General features: G+C 41.5%; 1 protein-coding gene across 1 annotated transcript in view; it reads right to left on the bottom strand.

Annotated features, from left to right (window-relative positions):
• Positions 1–17,921, bottom strand: part of LOC110333859 (cytidine monophosphate-N-acetylneuraminic acid hydroxylase) — a 134,397-nt gene that overhangs the window by 20,545 nt on the left and 95,931 nt on the right. Inside the window, exons 8-11 of the mRNA XM_021215615.1 lie at positions 14,804–14,951; positions 14,074–14,155; positions 13,020–13,157; positions 11,007–11,142 (exon numbers count right to left, since the gene is read on the bottom strand). Coding sequence (XP_021071274.1) covers positions 11,007–11,142; positions 13,020–13,157; positions 14,074–14,155; positions 14,804–14,951 — 504 coding nt within the window. The remainder of the gene's footprint in view (positions 1–11,006; positions 11,143–13,019; positions 13,158–14,073; positions 14,156–14,803; positions 14,952–17,921) is intronic.

The following is a 17,921-nucleotide window of genomic DNA, read 5'->3' as shown; positions in this document are numbered from 1 at the left end:
CAGTCAGTCAGTCAGCGTGCGGCTGTGGTTACCTACCCAGTCAGTCAGTCAGCGTGCAGCTGTGGTTACCTACCCAGGCCAGTCAACGTTTCAGCATGGAATGGAAAGGGGTTCAGGAGGAGTGGGAGCTACCAACAGTTGGTTGCTTTGTGGGGAGGGAAAATCAGTCTTCTTTAAGGGTCTGGTCCCGAATAGGGCTACCACTGTCCAGCACATGGTCCTACACTCAGGACTGTGTGGACGGACAGCACAGATTGGACTTAGTGAGTTGTTAAACAAGCACCCACCAAACAAAGCTGGTTGAGGATGAGAGGGGGTGGTTCTGGGAAAAGTTGGTGAGGGGAATAAGGGTGAGTATTATCAAAATACACGGGAAGCACACATGAGCTTCTCCAAGACGACTATTTTTTAATTAATCATTTGCTTTGGCTTATGAGATGGTTCAGCACATGCAAGTATTCACCATACACGCCCGGTGACATGAGTTTAATTCCTAGAGCATACATTTTTTTTTTTTTTTAAAATGCCAGATGCACTGATGCACATCTATAACCCAGCACTCCTATAGCAAGATGGGAAGCAGAGACAGAGACAAGAGAACTGTATGAATGCTCTAGGGCCAGGTAGCCTAGTATGCAGTGTCGGAGAAATAAGAGACCCTCAAACAATATGAGAGGAGATGTCCAACTCTCCAAAGTTTTTCTCTGAAGTTCACTTCCAGGTCATGGCATGAATGGCTTTATACACACATAAGCACACACACACACACACACACACACACACACACACACACACACACTAATACTAAAATCTTTTGCTAATTTGGGCCTTCTAAGTTGCTTTTTGAAATTATTATCTTATACAGCTGCGGATGATTTTAACTTCTGAGGAGGCTGCCTCTGCCTCTCCAGGGCTGGGATAACAGGCATGTGCCCTCACGTTTGGCTAAAATGATTATTTTAAGCTTTTGCTTGACGGCTGAGCTTTGAGAACTTATCACACATTGTGAACACTAGCTGTTTTTCAAGTGAGCTTTCAGCACACATTCCAAACAGCATTTAATCTTTGTATTCTCTTAGGGCTTTCCTTGATAAGACAATTTTTTTTTTTAATTTTTGACAAAGTAGAGTTCATCAGTTCTTTCCCTTCTGGACCATAACGTTCACGAATCGTGCTTATTATTTCTATGTATGTATAATGCGCATGTGTGAGTACAGCGTGCTCATGGCCCTTCACTAAGCATTTCTCACTTCACCCAGAGTTCCTTTTTGATTTGATTTCGTTTACTTCATTATGAATACAGAGTCATGTCAAGTACCTTTTGGGCATCAACTGATACCCTTTGAGTTTTCCCCCTTAGTTTGTTAGTATGGTTTTGTGTGGGTTTATGTGGTGTGTATGTGACTGTGTGCACCGATGTGCCTGCAGAGGCCAGCAAAAGAAGGCTTTCTGTTCTGTCAACTCGGTACCTTATTCCTTTGACATATCTCTCTCACTGAAACAGGAAGCAAGGTTGACAGCCAGCAAGCCCCAGTGTTCACCTATCTCTTTCTCTGCCCACCCCCTTGCCCCTAAAACACTAAGGTTATAAGCTTCATGCAGCCTCGTCTGACTTTTTTTACCGTGGGTCCTAGGGATGTAAACTCAAGTCCTCATGCTTACACAAGTGCTTTTATCCACTGACTTAACCACTCCAGCTCAGGGTTAGAGCAACTAGAATCTACTGAAGTGCCCCTTGCATTCCTTAAATAAGCCATAGCTGGCCAGTTATATTATATTATTCTTTTTATATATTATTGGATTGGTTAATTTTGAAGATTTAAAAAATAATCTATGTTCCTGAGTTTTCTAATAAGGTCTTTTATGCTGGGATCAAAAATGAACTGATGCCACAGCCTCAGCCCTTTTTGGAAATGAATATTAAAGTTGACATCTGTCCTTTAAATAACCTCATGACCAGCCCCTTCCCCAGGGCCGAGGTTTCAAGTATGAGCTACCGCACCTGGAGGACGGCTTTCTTGTTCTTAATTCTTATTGACACAGACTCTTCACATCCATTACGCCTTCCTTTGTTATTGCTGTGAGCTTACCTTGCCCTTTCTTTAGAACTTTAAAAAAACTTTAAATCTGGGCGTTGAAATTAGGGGATTGCTTAGCCCGGGTGTGTTACCCTGCAAGGGTTCTACCACCGGGCTTCAGCCCCAGACCCTTTTTACAGAGGTGTTTGGATTATAACCCAAGTCATTTTAAAAAGCTTTGCACTGCTAGCGATTGAACCCCGGGCCTCGTACACATTCTCTCTTCTCTGTTATACTTTTTTCTCCTTTTTCAGACACTGTCTGATGAAAGTTGTCTAGGCTGACCTTGGGTTGAAGGACTTCCCCTGCCTTGGCCTCTCTGGAGGCTGAGGTATAGGTTTGTACTACTGTGCCTTGTTTATATCCCACAAATCATGAAATTACACTTTCATTTGTTACACACACCAGCTCTCCTTGAGACTTCCTCCTGGGCCCGGGGAGCCCCAAGAAACTGCTTGCTTTCTAGGCAGTTGCAGACAGAGCAGTTCCTATGACCTCTAGTATAATTCCAGTAAGATCCCAAAACATGCTGAGTGCGACTTCTGATTTAACAACGCCGTTAAGGTTTGTTGTGGGACCCAGGATATGGTCTCTTTGTGGGTGTTTAATATCACTTTGAAAAATTATATGTTCTGCTACCCTGGGCTGAGTTCCTTATGAATGTCAGTGAGGACCACAGGGATGATGTCTATGTCTTCCCCGACTCTGAATTCTTGCTCTTCCAAACATTGAAAGAAGAATCCGGAAGCCTCCAACTGCAGCTGTGGGTTTCCATTTCCCCCTTCAGTTCTATCAGTGTGTCTAAAGATCCGGTGTCAGGCACACACACAGCAGACTCTGCTGTCTCCTGAGTGAACTGAAGTTACTATGTCCCCCGTACCCTGTTCTGAAGCCTATATTCATCTGGCATCAGCAGTAACTTCTTCTGCAGTAACTTTTGGTAGCCATTTATCTCTTTGCCTATGTTTAAAATGGATTTGTGTGTGTGTGTGTGTGTGTGTGTGTGTGTGTGTGTATAAACATAGAGTTTGCCTTCTTTTATCCATTACAATCTCTGTCATCTAGTAGTTTAATTTCATTATTTTAAAAAGAAGTTACTTTTCTATTCTGTCTCGACTTTCTGTGGGCCATGAAATCACAGAAGCTTGAGTGGGGTGCTGAAAAGGGACTTCTCTGGGCTACTGGGTCTGAGGCCAGGCTACTCTAACAGGTCCCACATGGTTTCATTTACAAATCTGTAGATCATTCAATTTTAATACAATTATCGGTATCTCTTGAGTCACGTCTGTCATTTATCTGTATTCCTCCTCTGTTTCCCCCTTCCCGCTTTTGCTTCTTTTAGGTGACTAGCGAGTCTTTTGGTATTCTATTTAGTCTGCCTGTTAAATCTTTTTGGTCAGTCTCATCCCTTATAAACTAGCTGCTCTGGGGATCATAATGTTATAGCACTCTACACTAGGTACAGCAGCTTCTCACAATCTACTTGGAATACATCTGGTGTGAATCTTGAATCACTTTGCTCTAATTGCCATGCTGGAGGTGCTTAGAGAACAGAAGTAAAGTAGGAATGTTGTTTTGTTTATCACTGTCAAAGTCGCAGCAGGACCCATGCCTCCTGCGGGCTGAGCTCGGACGCTGACCATGACCATCCCTTTGCCACCTCACCTTTGTCTCCTTATATCATCTTTCCTTCATGTGTCTCTGTGCCCAAATTGTGCCTTGTTTTGAGGACACTGGCCAACTCTTAAGGACCAGGTCTGCCCTCATGAGTTCATTTTAACTAGATTCTTTTTGTACAGACCCTACCTTCAAGCAAGCTCCATTTTGAACTACTCAGGGCTCAGTGCTTTAACATGAAAATTTTGAACAGACGCAGTTTAATCTGTAACATCTCTACATACTGATAGTTACATCGGTGTTACATCATCTTTCAAACTAAAGAACCAAGTGAAAGAAAAGCCGTCCATTAAATATGTCAAGATATTTTCATTTCTGTTCTCCCTCACAACCCTGCCTCTTTAAGCGAAGATTGTCCCGTGAGTTTTTCTAAGGTAGGTGTGCTGGCAGTGACACACAGAGGCCTCTCATCTGAGAGTGTCTGCTTTCCTCTCTGCCCCAAGAATCTCTTCCCGGATCTAGATGCGATTCTTGTTTGTTTTGTCTTGTAAACACATTTAAAATTCTACTACCTTCCAGCCATCACTGTTTCTGATTAGAAGTCCAGTTATTTGAATTGTTTCCTGTGATGAAAACAAACAAACAAACAACAACAACAACAAAACCAAGGTAATTTGGTATTGCTATGTCTCTGTTTCGGTAGTTTTGTTCTGATGGGCCCAAGCTTCTTTTGATGCAAGTTTATACTGTTTGTGGCTTTACTGTGCTTCTAGGATCTAAGTTTATGACCTTGATTAAATTTGGTTCCATCCGCTTGCTCTTCCTTCTGTTTACGTGCTGTGGCCTTTCACCTCTTCTTCATGGATACCTGACATTTGCTGTTGTCCCACGGGTCCCCTGCTCTTGTTTGTCACAATCTTTTTTCTTCCTGTTTATAGGTTTCATGGCTTCTCTTGCTCTATCTTCAAGTTCACTTCCTCTTGCTGGTGTCAATCCCAGCAGGCCCTTGAACACCTCCCATGTGTTTGCCCTTGTAGACTGTGTAGTTTGCATGCAAAATTTTCATTTGGTTCTATTTTCTCTCTGTGTGAGCAGCTTGCTTTCTGTCTCTACAGTCAAGGGATTTTGCCATTACTTATTGAAACATGGCTTTTATAGATGTTTGATTTTTTTTCCTAATAATTCCAGCGTCTGTGTCATTTTGGATCTACTATATATTGTGCTTCCCCGCATGACATGGTCATGTTTTCCTGTTTTTCTTTATACTTAGTTTTTGATCCTATCTTTTTCCTTAGGAAATTATTTTATGATGATGCTCTGGGTGTTGTTTCTATCTGTGCCAGTTTAGATTTTCGTTTTAATAAATATTATAAGTGGGTCATGTTTATGCTACAAGTTCAAAAATGCCATCTTCAGGCTTTGGGTTTAATTTCAGTTCCTCTTTCAGCTCTGTTCCACATGTGCCACCAAATCACTGGCATGGGGCCACACAGGTGCCACCAAGTCACCAGCATGGGGCTTGAGCTGTGCTCTCTTTTGTACTTCAGTTGTAGAGTCTTGGTCTCCTGCTTAGGGTCACTAAGTACAGCCAGGGTCCGAGCTCCAGAGTTTACGTGCTCTTCTGGCTCGTTTTCATAAGCCACAACTCTCCCTGAAACATTCCCCAGTACTTTCTTGCCTCCCAAGTGTCTACTCTCTGTCAATGCCAAATGATCCATCAGTAGAAGATAATCTACTGAGCAGCCAGGGGTTTGGTTTCCCTGACTGGAATGAGTACGTTCTAAGAATTCCACTTACTTTGGGGCCAAGTGTTAGAGAAAGAAAAATAGCAACAGAGCAAGACCCAAGCATGGCCCTTATGAGTCTTTGGAAAGCTGGGGCAAGAACTGCTGTAAGTTCAAGGCTGGACCGGGATACTACAACAGACCCTGTCTCCAAAAGAGCAAACAGGGAAGGTAGGTGGAGCGAGATGAGGGGAGAAGAGAAAGAGAAACTAGATTCTCTTTACTCTCTTGAAATCAAAGTCCTTCTGACCTGAGAGAAGGCTTCTTTCCCCTCCCTGGGGTTTCATGGAGGCAGCCTCATGACGGCAGCAGTCATCTGGGGACTTGGCAAGTGAAACGGAAAGAACTAAAGGAAACGAAACCTCCCAAGCTCAGAAGGTTCTCCTGCTTACTCTGATCTTCCTCGATTCCGACCACACCACCTACTCCACCCCTGCTCCACCCTTAACCCCAGCAATGCATCCTGTTCTCACCAGAGTTCAACACCACTGTCTTGAGAGAGATACTATGGTTTTGAGAAAACAGAAGCATAGGGTGTGGCATAGTGGCACTTGCTCATAATCTTAGCATTTGAGGTTGAACCAGAAGAACCTTGAGTTTGAGTCTAGTCTGGGCTTCATCACAGGATACAATTCCCAAATAATCAAGTAAACATGAAGTTAAAACCACAGCATCACTGACCGGTTATCCTGTCAAGCTGTCATTTTGTTTCTATTTTCTGCTTTTTAGGGTCCTGAGGTCATAGGTCATACAGTTTGCCCAGTATATGCTGCTGCCCAATGGGTTCACTGCACAGAGAGCTCAGTTTGCCTGCAGGGAAAGTGGGCTTGCATTAGCCGTTTGAGGCTGAACAGGTGCCTCTTGAGAATATGATTTAATGCTTCCTGTTTCTCCTTGTTTTTGTCCTTATACAAACGATCAGGGGACATGTCTACAATCCCACTACTGAGCTGTGATGCACAGTCATTTCCATGCTATGGTAAGGAGTCATAAGAGGAAAGGAAGTGAGAAAAGAAAAAAAAAACATATTTCTGGGGAACCTTCCATATCTCTGACATTGTATGAGGCATTTTATGCCTGTTAATGATCTAGATTCTGTGAAATAACTTTTTTAAAAAAGATTTATTTTATTTATATGAGTACACTATAGCTATCTTCAGATATGCCAGAAGAGGTCATCAGATCCCACTACAGATAGTTGTGAGCCACCAGGTGATTGCTGGGAATTGAACTCAGGACCTCTGGAAGGACAGTCAGTGCTCTTAACCGCTGAGCCATCTCTCCAGCCCTGTGAAATAACTTATAAAGCTGGGTTTGGTAGTATAGTTTTGTAGTCCTAATACTGGAGAGTTTCAGAGAGACAGATAATGAGCTTAAAGCTAGCTTAAACTACATAGGAAGATCTTGTCTCAAGAAAATAACAACAGGCCGGGCGTGGTGGCACACGCCTTTAATCCCAGCACTNGGATTTCTGAGTTCGAGGCCAGCCTGGTCTACAAAGTGAGTTCCAGGACAGCCAGAGCTATACAGAGAAACCCTGTCTCAAAAAACCAAGAAAAAAGAAAAGAAAAGAAAAGAAAAGAAAAGAAAAGAAAAGAAAAGAAAAGAACAACAATGATATTTGGCTACTTCTATTGTGTCCTGGTCACAGACATTTAGAGTTCAGGTTGATATCAGCTTCGGGTTCGTCTGTTGGTACAACATATTTCCAAACTTTAAGCAGTCTAAAGCCTGAATCGTCCACTTCCCTGCTACGTTACACTGCCTGCCTCTGAGCTGTGCACTGGGCTGCATTCGTGGCAATGTTTGGGGTGCTTCGATTTTTCTGTTTAGGGGTGGATAAAGACTAAAAGCCCTCTTTCCCCTTCTTGGGTGTCCCTACATTGTTAGATGTGACAGTTGTGACTACTAGCAAGTGCTTTTCTTCACCACCCCCTTTACCATCACCTTAGGGGCAAAAATTAGTATTTTTCTAGTTAGATACACCAGTTGTTAAAATATCAAAAACATTTTGGACTCTGAGCCAAGGACTTTCTTTGGTACTCCAGCACCTGCCTACTGACTATTTCCAGATTCCAGCTCAAGGATTAGAGTTGGGGATACAGGTCTAGTGCGTCTTCCTGGGTGCTTTCTAACATCAAGTGTGACCAGCTCAGGCTGGACTGAGGGGGAAGTGGTTCAGAGCTCGGTTATGCTCCAGGGAGATGACAGAGTCCTGGTCGCCATTTCTCTCGTGGGTGCTGCAGAGTTTAGGTTCTAGCCGACCCGCTGTGTGGCTGCACACCGGCTGAGCGCCCAGCTGCTGAGCTCTGACCTTTCTTCCTGTTCTTTGTTGGTTGTTAACTTGTGGGTTTGTTTTGAGAAAGGCTCTTATTTCATAACCCTGGCTGACCTGGAACTGGCAATCCTTCTAGCTCAGCCTGCCAAGCACTGAGATTACGTGAGGATGTTTCTCACAGTCATGAACTAGAACATGAAGGGGAAGGCGATGCTTCAGATATTGTGACCAGACCCAGCCCTGCCTGGGTCTCAGAGTGTGGCTTTTACTAGTTGCCTGTCATCTCCACCCTTCCTGCCCACTTTTCATCCCTTAAGGCTGAATGCAGATGAATGGAGGCGAATGGACTGTTACTTTCTGTGTGGCCCAAGGCTCTTTAGTTCTGTCAATATGGATGCTCTTATGGAAAAAATGACTTGTAGTGTATTTTTAAAGCTACATAGATTTCTACATGAACACAGATCCTAACATAATTTGTGTTTATCCAGCAATTCCAAATGATATAAGAACTCACTCAGTGAGCAAAGGAGGAGATTATCTACAGATAGGGTATATATAAATGTTTTTTTAATTAGAAATTATGGCAACTAAGCCAGACATTGTGGCTTGGTCCTCTAAACCTAGCATAGAGGAGGTAGAAACAGGAGGGCTGGCACAAGTTTGAGGTTAGCTTGATGTCTATGGAGAGTTCTAGGCCTGCCAGGGCTACATAGCAGGGTCTGTCTGGATCCTGGCTACATAAAATACAATTAAAGATACTAAAAACAAAAGGTCTTGTGGCAATCTCTAGAGATATAATCCATTAAGTTTACAACCATGAATTTAGTGTATAATCCATAAACTAAAGGTCTAGCAAACCTTCATAGGGAACTGCTCAAAGCTTTACCCATTGCACGTGTCCCCTGTGCTTAGGCCTGCTTATAACCAGTAGTGAGTGTAAGACTTTCTGCCTGAGGCCACTTTGTGCTGGGCTCATAGCTAACTAGACTATCAACTGTACTGCTGCTAACAGACTTCAATAAGCCATCAGTGTACGTCAGTTCCTTGGTGTAATGAACGATGAATAGAGTGATTAATGAAGTGATGGTGTAAAGAGAAGGGAACCTATGTTCTAAGATGATATGGCGGTCTGAATGAGAAAGGCATCATAGGCACATTTATTTGACTACTTGGTCCCTAGTTGGTAGACCTATTTGGGAAGGACTGGGGGGTGTGGCTATGTTGGAGGAGGTGTGTTACTGGGAGCAGGACTCTGAGGTTTCAAAAGACTTGCCCCAGTCCCAGAGTGCTCTCTGCCTCCTACTTGCAGATCAAGATGTGAGCTCAGCAATTTCTTCCAGCAAGCTTTTGCTCAGCCATCATGGAGTCCAAGTCTCTGAAACTATAAGCTCAATCAAATGCTTCCTTTTCTAAATAGCCTGGGGCATGGTGTCTTGTCACAGCATTAGAAAAGTAACTAAAACAGAGTGAATGCAATTCTACTATAATCAAAAATTTTCATGTTTATAGAAATAAATCACAGATATCTAAAGTTCTCTGCTACCTATCATAGCTTTATTATCAAGAATGACCAAGTACTGTATAGCTGAGGTAGTTTGCTACAGTCTCTACTAAAATATATGGTGTTACATGATACGTGTATATACTTTTCTGTCAGTTTTGCATGTGCTATATGTACTACATGTGTATGCACCTGTGTACATAAGGCATACACGCGTGAAGGTGTGTAAAGGCCAGAAGTCAATATTGGGCATCTTCTTCAACAGTTCTCCACCTTATCTTTTGAGATGCTGTGACTCATTGATTCTGCTACAATGACGGGCCACTGAGTCCCAGGGGTCCTCCTGCCTCCACTTCTCTAGAACTGGAATGACAGCATGTACTGCCATACCTGTGTTTTTTTTTTTTTTTTTTAACATCAGTGCTAGAAATCCAAACTCAGGTCCTTAAGAATATATTGTAAGTGCTTTATCAGGTGAGTCTACTCCCACTCACTCAGTTAATTTTTTAAATTAAAAGAAATATATATATTTATATATAAAGAAATATATATACACACACACATACACACACATGTGTATGTGTATGTGTGTATTAGTTGATTCATATATCCTATTTTGCATGTTTCACATATTTTGTATGTTTTGGTTATGTCAATTCAGATAGTAATTTCTATCAGAAATACCTGATCTATAGCTAGATGCCATAAAACTTATGGTTCAAAACTAGATTTATATGTTTGTTGATCCAGCTACAGGTAAAGGTTTTCCAATACCAAAATCAAGTACAAGAAAGGTTATCTTTGTGTAATATTCCTATACCCTTCAACAACATTGTCTCATTTCTTCAGAATTCATTTGATTTTTGAAACAAAAGTATATGGGTTTCTAAAGTTGTTTGCCTGGAAGTAAGCTGGCTCACTCTGTCTCAACTTGTGACATGAACATCGATGTCAAAGGGATCCCACACGTGTAACTGACTCTAACCCACACTAACATAGTGTGCTCAGCCCTGACTTGGAATATTTCAGTCAACTGGGATGCTGTTGATTGGAAACAAGCCTTAGGCCAGCAAGATGGCTCTGAGTACAAGGGCGATTGCTTCTGATACTGATGACCTGAGTTTAAGCCCCAGGACTCACACTGTAAAAATAGAGAACTGACTCCTTAAAGTTGTCCTTTGGCCTCCTGATGTGTTTGGGTTCACATACTTACACACACACACACACACACACACACACACACACACACAGATACATCATTGCAAAAAAATTAAATAAAAAATCTTTTTCACATCAATTATTTCAGAAACTAAATAAAATGGTAGTTATTGACAAGTCATGAACAGTTTTGATTTTAACGTAAGTACTTGGTACAGGTTGAGTTGTGTCCCTCTCAGAAAAGATATATCAGATATATACCCAAGTTCCACAGGGTGTGACCTTTGTTTGGAGAGAACATCTTTACAGAGGTAATCAAGCTCAATGGAAGTCATAAAGGTGAACTCTCATCATCTGAGACTCGGGTCATCATACAACAGAAAGGTGTGTGTACAGGTGAGGAGAAGGGGAGAGAGAGAGACAGGCAGAGACAGGCAGAGAGATAGACAGGCAGAGACAGACAGAGAGAGAGATTTTGGATTCTCACAATCTTTTTCTCATTGCGCAATTGCATTCATTTATAGCAAAGTCATTCATCGGACAGACACTAACTCATACGTAAAAATATTGAATGAAATGCGGAGCCCTACTTGTCAGATGGGTGAGACTCCACAAAGTACCCAGCGAAGGGACAGTAGATTCGAGGCTGCAGGTCCTTCACCAGCTGAGCTTTGTAATTGAGAAGCTTTCTTCTTTCCGCCTTAATGAACTGGGCTTTCCATTCCTCTGCAAGGACAGATTTGGGGTTAGTATCCTCCGTTCACAAGTCATTGGAAAGTGACTGGTTCCCACCTTCTTAAGCTGGGTTGTGACTCCACATGGGGAATGTGTAAATGCGCAGGGGACAAGAAAATCAACAGCAGCCGGTTTTCTGAGAATTCAGCTAACAAAAGTTAATTCAAAATTAAAACACATAATGAATGGTCCCGCTCACCCGTGTTGAACCTTGTACCATCCCTGGGCATCTCTGCAGCCCTGGTTCTGAGTATCCCACAGGAGTGCTTTACACTACACATGTCATCGTGGAACACAACAGCAATCAATTATGTGTCCCTTTGGCACACATTCAAAACTACTATATGTTACAAACTGCAGATTTACCACACAGGCGACCTCTTCTGCTCTTACAGAAACAGAATAGTTTAATTATGGGAAAAAAATCTTCATATTTTCTTATCATCCTCCCTTAGACTGTATCAAATTAATGTATCTTTTATTTTTAAAATTGCTGTTTGAGTTCTTGAGTTGCACTAAATTTCATAGTTCAATGAATTTTAACTAGAGATCATCAGGACATAACTTTTAAAAGCTTATGAAACGGCCCTAAACATAATTCTGCTGTACATTAATACATATTCATGTAAATGGAATTCTCAGAATTGATCATAAAATCAAAATATTAATCAGCTTTGAAAACTGCTTGAGATACCCCACCTCCTACTGTATCAAATGCTCATCCATGGTTTAATTCTTTGTATAAATAAATAAGTACATCCATTTTGTAGGATACACATTTGCTTTTGTCTTTAATAAATACTAAATTACATATATAGTAAAGAATTATTTTAAAATCAATTTGCTTATAATTTATTATCAGTAAAAACTTGATTTTTGTACCAATTTTATGGATATATTTGCCCAGGGTTGCATAAAAATTTCTCTGATGCCAAGGGATCATAAATGGAAAAGTTTAATAAATCTTGCTCTACTTGAAAGGGGCTTGTTCAGGGGAAAACAAAATGGAGAGACATGTAAGACAGAGTGGAATAAATCATGTGACGTTGATGGAGATGTGTCATCAGCTTGAGTTAGCAAATTTTGATTATTTACCAGGAAACCAGACACAGGTTCCAAGCTCACTCCATGCTTATTATATTTTGGGGGACTCCAGCTGAATTCAGGGCTCAGCGTGGATAGCCTTCCTTTAGAGTCGAGTCAGGCTCATTCTCTCATTCTGCCCTCATTCTCAGGGCAGAAGGAGATGGGGTGGACGGTCACCCTTCGACAGAGCAGTTAGGGAGTGTCTGTGCTGAGATGGGGTGGGAACAGACAGTAGTTGAACTGAGACCCATGGGGAGTTGATGGTCATGCAAAGTTTAGCAACAAGAGGACTCCTGGGAATGAAAATAGTCAATATAACAAGCTAGGGCATGAATAGACCAGGAATGCTAGCCTGAGGACACAGCAGGCAGCAAAGAGGGCTGACTGAGCGTGTTGGGAGGCAATTGGTCAGAGAAGTCTAGGATTAAACAAGATCTAGAGTTGAAGCATATAGGATCAGGGAGATGGCATAAAGATACAAAACTGAATAAACTGTCTCATATATATATACTTTATACTTTTCTCATACAAACCCCAGCATCACCCTTGAATCCAGAGCAGAAGAGCTCCTGGGTGGGAATCTATACTGTAGAATACCCTGTCTTTCTTAGCTCCTCCTAGGTATTCCCAGAAATGCTCGTTCATCTCAGCACTCTACCTTTGGATTCTGAAACCTCAGTTTGTTGTGTCTGTAGTTCACAAGGTTGGCTCCTTACTTATTCTCAAAGAATCCATCCAAGCACATGCCTAATGCTCAGAATCACTGGGATATAAATTATTACCAGTAAATTTTCCACCGCTGAAAGTCATTGGAAAGCCTGATGCTCCTCCAGCGAAATCACTCATCATTAGAGCAACTTTCTCAGGAAGCCTTCCCCCATTGGGTCTGGTGCAGTCCACTGTGTTGAGTATTTTATGACCTGTAGGGAAATAACATGTAACCTCAAATGCTCTGGTTTGAATGACCAAGCCAACAAGGTTGTCCAGTGCAGTCTTTGTAATCTAATTCAGTTGATTACAGAAGAATTGGTATGTGCCCCTACCACACACACACACACAAACCAACAATCAAACAAACAATCCAACAAAGAGGAAACTGTCAGAATCTAAAGTCTTAGAATATTCTGATTTCCAAGTAAAGTAGTCCATTCTTCTGGCTGGCTGGGTTCTAAGTACTTCATGATGACCATCAGTCTAATTTCACTGTAGATCACAATACTCTCCTAACTGTCTCCAGATGCTGAAGCTGAGGAGTCAGCTCAAACCAGAAGCCCTTATCTCTGGCAAAAATCTATGGACAACTGTGTTCCAAATGATTACCGGATAACTAAGGCCTTGCTTCACCCATGGTAAAATTTTCTAGTGATAATTTTTTTATTTTCCCTTTTCTTTGTTTTGCTTTGCTCTTTAAGACAGGGTCTTATAGAGCCCAGGCTGGCCTGAACTATTTGTCAGAACATGATCCTGAACTCCTGTTCATCCTGCGTCTGCCTCCTGGCTGCTGGGATCCCAGGTGTCAATCACTATACCCAGCAACATGATGAAAGGGACTTAAGATGTTTATTCAACAATAAATTAATGATAGTCTTGAAACAATGTAAATATCAGTTCCCTTGTGCTAAAAGCAATGTACCTGCCATCATAGACTCCTAATTATTGGCAAGTTTTCATCTGAAAAAAAAAGTCTAAAAGTTTCATTTCCCAAAGACAAGAGCATAATGTACTGTGTTCTCTGAAAGTGGAGACAGACAATGAACATAGTATGAGGTTTTGGACATCCTCTTTCCTACCCATGGTGCACTTCCCTTTCCATTGCTTTCGGGGATAGGACGGTACCTTTGTACTCCACAATAATGCATGTATCCATCTCAGGATGAACGCCATCCATCAAGATCATGAACCGGAGATTTTTGTCTACCTGCAATCCAGCAATTAAACAATTATGTAGGTCAGCTTGGCCTTAATATTTGAGAAGATTGTCCTTTTGAGAAAAATCAGCAAATCAGATCAAAATTTAAAGGAAATGAAAAACTTTATCTGGAACTAGGTTTATTAGCCTATAATAAACTTATTAGCTTGTAATAAACTAGGTTTATTATAAGGCTATACATTTGCTAATGTATTTGTACTTTGTACTCCACGATAATGCATGTATCCATCTCAGGATGAATGCCATCCATCAAGATCATGAACCGGAGATTTTTGTCTACCTGCAATCCAGCAATAAAAAAACTATGTAGGTCAGCTTGGCCTTAATATTTGAGAAGATTGTCCTTTTGAGAAAAATCAGCAAATCAGATCAAAATTTAAAGGAAATGAAAAACTTTATCTGGAACTAGGTTTATTAGCCTATAATAAACTTATTAGCTTGTAAACTAGGTTTATTACAAGATTATACATTTGCTAAATAGAAATGAAAGTTTTGAGTAAAGACAGTTATGTCCAAAACTGAAGTTTCAATACAGGTTGTATTCACTGTATCTCGTGTACCAACAACATGGGCCACCTTCTATATATTTGAATGTGACCTCAGAAAGCATAGGAAGAAAACAAACAGATCTCTGACCTGTTGCCATATTCCAAATGGAACCACGTTGATGTTAGTTAACCTGACGCCACTCTGATCCAGGTTCCAAAACACGGGCCTTTCTGTGTCACCAACATAAATGGGAATGTCTGGTCGTCTCTGGGAAAGCTGCTTCAGGGTAGGGTAACTAGATCCGAAGGGTAGAAACAGTGAAAGGAAATAAACTGGGATTCACTAGCAAGAGAAATGGCTTGCTGACTGAAAGGGAAGGAGGTGGAAGCCAGCCTTCCTGATCCTGCTCACTCTCAGGACTGCATCTCAGAGGATCTTACTTCATGGCTAGGAGGTACTAACAAACCAGAGAGTGGACATCAGCCAAGTGTGTTAGGCCCATGTTCCACACCAGTGTGGATTTGAGTGGCGAGGCTAGATAGGGTGGGGGGTAGCAGAAGTCACAGAGAGAGTCATGCAGATGTTGCTGTAAAATGAACATGTTCATGATCTTCCTAAGTAGCTGCTCTCAATCAAACAGAGGACACAGCACAGACAGGGCTTCTCTGTGTGGCCCTAGCTGACCTGGAACCCACTCTGTAGGCCAGGTTGGTCTTGAACTTAGAGACCCACCTGCCTCTGCCTCTTGAGTGTTTAGATTTAAGGCATGTGCCACCATCACCTGACTCTGCCTGCTTTTTTATAGAACCCGGGACTGCCAGCCCAGGAGTAGCACCACTTCTGCCTGTGGGTCACCACCATGCTTTCTAAAGGTTGACAGTTACACTGACATTATTTATCCTTAGGAGGATTCAAGTTACCAGAGGGGTCATACAATAAAATTTAATGAAGATGAAAAACATTCAGCATTCTAGTAATCTCAACCATTTGTAAATAGGCACCCAGTTCTTTTCGGGTGCTTATATACATTAAGGCCATTGTCATTTCTACTGAGTATTAATTACGTAAAACGGTTTTGCTGTATACACTAGGGTATGGTAGAAAGATGAGCAAGTGGTTAGGTACCCATTCCATCACAAAAGTATACTGCTGCAAGCTCCCACATTTGTTTATGCTTTTCCTGTTGTAGGTTTTATTGTTGTTATTTTTGTGTTGTTTTTGTTTTATTTTGTTTTGTTTTGTTTTTAGATAGGGTCTCCTTGTGTAGCCAGGGTGACCTGGAGTTCTTAAAATTCCTCTTAACTCAGCCTTTTGGCTATTAGGATTACAAACATAAGGCACCATGCCCTGCGGTTTGGGTCTTACTATACACTCTGAAGAGTTTTGTTTTCATGGATGAGAAAACATACTCATAAATGCACAAATAATATAAACAATAATAAATATATATATATATATATATATATATATATATATATATATATATATATATATATATAGTGTTCAAATTTTGTTTTTTTTCTGACCAAACCCAGCACTGCTTCCATTAGAAGGTAGTTTCTAATTTTAACAGTTACTTTCTAGTTTTAGAATCAGACTAGTGTCTGGTCATGGTACTACATATCTGTAATCTCCTACAGACAGACACATAAAAGAATCAGACTGTCTTACGAAATGAAATATGTTGCTGTAAGCACGAACAACATCTGCATGTCAGCATGCATTAGCTGTACTAATCTAACATTTCCGTGCTGTGAAAAGCTATATAAGTAAACAGAACTTGTGAGGCAGGGAGAGGAAATAGGGAAGAAGCAGGTTTCATCCTCTAAGCAAAAGATGTAAAAATTCCAGGATTCTTTTGACCTGCCTTTAATCTCTGAATTCAGAAAACATATCTTGTATCATAAAGAGAATTAGAAAAAAATGACCCCAAAAGAGATATTTATTTATTTTTTTGTTATTGTTTTTTGTCTGTTTGTTTGTTTGCTTGCTTAAGATAGGGTTCCTCTGTGTAACAGCTCTGGCTGTCCTGGAACTCACTTCATAGACCAGGCTGGCCTTGAACTTACAGAGATTCATCTGCCTGCCTCTGCTTCCCAAGTGCTGAGATTAAAGACACACTGCAGCCAACTAGCCTTGGGCATTTGAGTAGTTGGTCTATGATCGGCAGCAGTTTGGGGAGGCTTAGGAAGTATGTCAGGGGGCATTCTCTCTGCTCGTGCTCCTAGTTCAATATGTGCATCATCCGCTTGTGACTTCAACAGCCTTGACACTCATCCCTCCTCCATCCCACTCCATGATGAACTCCAATGCTCTGGAACCATAAGCCCAAATAAATTCTTTCTCTTATAAGTTGCCTTGGTCACAGTGTTTTATTACCACAGGAAAGTAACTAATGGTGTCATCTAACTGATCATTCTTATTATCTGCTAATATAACAATACTATACTGATATTATGAAATAACATTCCTTTGAACCCTATTCACCCTGCCATACTGTTTTTCCCCTCACTTTTATAATTCGGGGAAGTTTAACCTAAAGTAAATTTCAGACAGTAGGATCAGGGAAAATGGCATGAGTACTTACTAAGTGACTCAGAAAGAATGTAACGAGAAGGGGTTTGCCGAGGAGATGGAGGGAATGTAAAACTCACAAGTTTCAGCAGCTTTTCAGTGGCAAACACTCACGAAATGCTTCACAGTGGGTGTATTATGACCCTGTGCTTAGTGTGTAACAACTTTGATCAGGAGAACCTGACACCGGTCTTTGACTGGCCTTTCAGTGGGAACACATGGTCTCCCTGGGAAGGGTAAATAGGATAGATTTTGCAGGTGGACTGGGGGAGGTAGGGATGGAAGACAAGAATACAGGAAAAGGCGACTAGAATTGGGGGTGTTTGGGAGGTAGCATAGAAACCTAGTGCAGTAGAACTTTCTGGAACCTATGAGGGTGACCCTAGCAAGGATATAGAGCCTGAGCCTGTCATCTTCTGTAAATAGGAAAGGCTTCCATTTATGGGACTGGGATAAAAACCTAGCCACAAAAACTTAGACTTACAACCTATCCTTCCTGGAAGATGTGCTGTGGCAATGGTGGCTCAGAGCTTGTGGGAGTGGCCAACCAAATGACTGGTCTAACTTGAGTCCCATACTGGTTAGGAACCTGAAACAGGATGGTCCAGAGACTCAGGGTGGAACCAAACACAACTGGGGAAAAGTAAGAGAAAGAGGGGGGGCAGACAGAGGCGGGGTAGAGAAAGAGAGG

The sequence above is a fragment of the Mus pahari genome, chromosome 16 (genome assembly GCF_900095145.1).
Source record: "Mus pahari chromosome 16, PAHARI_EIJ_v1.1, whole genome shotgun sequence".
NCBI lineage: Eukaryota > Metazoa > Chordata > Mammalia > Rodentia > Muridae > Mus > Mus pahari.
The sequence above is the reverse complement of the archived record's forward strand: the minus strand, read 5'-3'. Positions and strand labels throughout refer to the sequence as shown.